The sequence below is a fragment of the Etheostoma spectabile genome, chromosome 20 (genome assembly GCF_008692095.1).
Source record: "Etheostoma spectabile isolate EspeVRDwgs_2016 chromosome 20, UIUC_Espe_1.0, whole genome shotgun sequence".
In the NCBI taxonomy this organism is placed as follows: Eukaryota; Metazoa; Chordata; class Actinopteri; order Perciformes; family Percidae; genus Etheostoma; species Etheostoma spectabile.
In genome coordinates this window covers 19,309,327-19,312,552 of record NC_045752.1, presented here as the reverse complement: position 1 = coordinate 19,312,552, position 3,226 = coordinate 19,309,327, and the positions used below count along the sequence as shown (strand labels likewise).

The 3,226-nt window shown below is 43.6% G+C and overlaps 1 protein-coding gene across 1 annotated transcript in view; it reads right to left on the bottom strand.

Annotated features, from left to right (window-relative positions):
- Window positions 1–3,226, bottom strand: part of commd8 (COMM domain containing 8) — a 6,645-nt gene that overhangs the window by 2,132 nt on the left and 1,287 nt on the right. The window contains exons 2-4 of the mRNA XM_032499842.1: window positions 2,927–3,082; window positions 1,972–2,124; window positions 97–252 (exon numbers count right to left, since the gene is read on the bottom strand). Of these exons, the coding sequence (XP_032355733.1) occupies window positions 97–252; window positions 1,972–2,124; window positions 2,927–3,082 (465 nt within the window). The remainder of the gene's footprint in view (window positions 1–96; window positions 253–1,971; window positions 2,125–2,926; window positions 3,083–3,226) is intronic.

Sequence of the window (3,226 nt, the reverse complement as noted above, 5' to 3'; positions counted from 1 at the left end):
AAAAAACGTATTGTGGCAATAAACCCTTTTCTGATTCTGACCTTTAATAGACTATTGCTTAACTAACTAAACCAATCAGGTATTTAGTGTGCGTACCTTATTAGCAGCCTCTAGTGAACTAATGAGTGTGTTTAGCTCCTCTCTGTTCATCTCCATGGTGACAGACCGGAGGGCTCTGTTCTCCCTCACATCCAGACTGAGGCTGAGCAGAGGAGTGTGGAGAGACGAGATCTTATCGCTGGACAGAGCTAACTGGAGGGAGAGGGAGAGGGAGAGGGAGAGGGAGAGAGAGAGAGAGAGGAGAAACAGAAGAATTGAGTGCTGCAGGAACAACCTGTGGAAACAGTATTTCACATGGACTTAGCACTCAGGTTAGAGCTGGGCAACATATCCATATAGAAACATGGATATATGAGGCTAGATATAGTCTTACATTTTGGATATCGTGATATGAAACCAGTGTTTTTTTTTTAACTTTTTACATATACAATATAAGAATGTAATTGGCTGAATTTACCGGACTTTATTCACCAAGTTATTATACCCACATTACTGATGATTATTCCTCAAAATTTGTGTAAGTATTTTGTGAAAGAACAAACCATTAACCCTACAGTATCGTGGCCGTATCAAAATCAACATATATGGTCAAAAAGGTTTTTTTCTCGCCCAGGTCTAATTCAAGTACGACTTTCCTTTCTGTTATGACCTGGCTCAAAGGTGTGCCAAAATATGGAGAATGCCTGTTTGCTCGATTAACCCTCGTGTTGTCTTCCCGTTGATCTGCCACTTTGTGTTTTTCTGGGTTGAAATTTCAACATTTTGTTGTTCTTTTTCGACACTTTGACGTTTTCGTCCATTTTATTCCAATTTTTTGTCACTTTTTTGACGTTTTTTTAAATTATGTTTTAGTCAATTTTTTTGCTGTTGCTTTTTCCAATGTTTTTAATGTTTTTATTTTTGTCACTTTTTCAGCATTTAAAAAAAGAATGTTGATTTTTTTTCCTGTGTTTTCGTAGTTTTTCTCTCTCTAACATTTGTCACTTTATTCAACGTTCTTTTGTCAAAGTTCTGATATAGAAAGGTTTTTGTAAATGGGTCAAATTGACCCGGGGACAACAGGAGGGTTAAACCAAATTGATGTATATAATCACAGGTAAACGTGCTATCAGTTTATCAGTAAAGTGTGTAGGGTATGGATAGAAGGCCAAAGTAACTCAACCCAAAGTCCCAACAAACCAAGAGTGACCGACCAGGCCTCATGTCCTATTAGGTCCCTTTGGTTGCTGGGATCTGGGGATTGGCTAATAAGGACTGATGATTGACACCTGGATGAACTGACTGCTCACATGTCTAAAGTAGTCCTTACCTAGGTCCTGTCAGGGCCCTCCTACTCTGCTTCTGACTGGCTAGTAGTCCTTACCTAGGTCCTGTCAGGGCCCTCCTACTCTGCTTCTGACTGGCTAGTAGTCCTTACCTTGGTCCTGTCAGGGCCCTCCTACTCTGCTTCTGACTGGCTAGTGGTCCTTACCTAGGTACTGTCAGGGCCCTCATACTCTGCTTCTGACTGGCTAGTAGTCCTTACCTAGGTACTGTCAGGGCCCTCATACTCTGCTTCTGACTGGCTAGCAGTACTTTATGTACATTTGAGACTCCTAACAAAGATGGATCAGAAGTGTGATGCCTCACTCGGTAGCTAAAACAGAGAGCTCCTCAATTGTGCAGGCCTAGTAGTCACAATGAATTTTATGTGTTCAAATGCCTTTTGTGAAGGATATCATAAGATCTTGAGGCAATGTGATGAAAAATGTCATACTTATGGTACAGCAAATGTGTAGAACAGTGTTAGAAGGTTATATACATTTGATTTAATTGAGCCAATGTAATTGACTTTGTGCATTTACATTAGAAACACATTCAGAACAAATAAGTAAGCAGATTCAACACAGAAGAATAAAAGCATGAAGTCACCTTAAGTTGCCAGTCAAAGTCCTGCAGAGTAGCAGAGGAGATGGAGTTGGTTCTGTCCAGCAGAGCGTCGCGGATCTCCTCCCGTCTGGCTCTCAGCACACTCAGCACCGCCTCAGCGTGGCTGCTGCCCACACCCGCCAGCCCTGCCAGCACCTGGACACAGCCGGTGGGAGGAGAGCTGAGACTAGGACCTGGGAGCAGCCCCTCACCACTACTGCAGACTCTGGGATGTCAGGGCTGCCCGATTATGGACTGAAAACACCTTGAGCTGGGAAACTTCCCTTTTATTCTTTTACCATTTGAACTCTTTTTTTCTTTTCTTCATTCAGACAACAAGACAAATGAAAGCTGCAAGCAGTGAGGCCTCAGCGGAGCACGGGAACAGCTGTGCAGAGTTTCTTCTGATTCAGACTAACGGTTGCCGAGATACGGAACACCTATTGTTTTGACTGCCACATCCAGGAAGTCGGTCCTCCATAACATGCACATTTTTTCCAAGTCAACGTGCAAATTTTCATGCAGATCGGATTAACGCTCTAGAGAAGTAAGAAAAAATAGGTCTTGCATGCATTGCAATGTGGGTAATTCATTAAAATAATTAAAAGCAAGGCCATCTAATGGCCGATTCACTCCAAATGTAGCATGGATGCACATCCCCCTATCAGGAACAACTGTCAGGTTTCGTGATCATCGAATTAACAGTGGCCAAGATACACCACTTCCTGTTTCAACAGAAGTTAGCGGAGCGTTTTCTGCTTGAGTTTGAGGCGGACACGTATTGACATTGTGAGTTTTATTTTAATTATTTTGATTATGTGTGGGCCTGGTAATACCCATGTTATTAACCTGTAACAACCTCACTGAAGGTAGGGATTAAAAGGCAGCCTTTTCTCCTTATCTTCTATAACTAAAGCCTTAGCTACCTGCCCATCCTGTCCAGGTGTTGCCCTCTCACCTCTTCATCGGAGCTGTTGTTCCCCACCGCCAGGCGGAAGAGGGCTGTCAGGGAGTCGAGCAGCTGCAGCCACTCCTCCAGGCTCCAGGTGGCGCTGTAGTCCCCCCGGCGAGGAGGCTCCCGCCCACACAGTCCATCAACCACCCTGTGACAAAGCTACACGGCAGGCCATGGTGTTATTAAGTGGTATCGGATCGGTGCATAATCTCCAGTACTTCCCAATACCAGCATTTTAGGCAGTATCGGAGGTGATACAGATACTGGTATCGGTATCGGAACATCTCTACTTTTCAGTTAAAG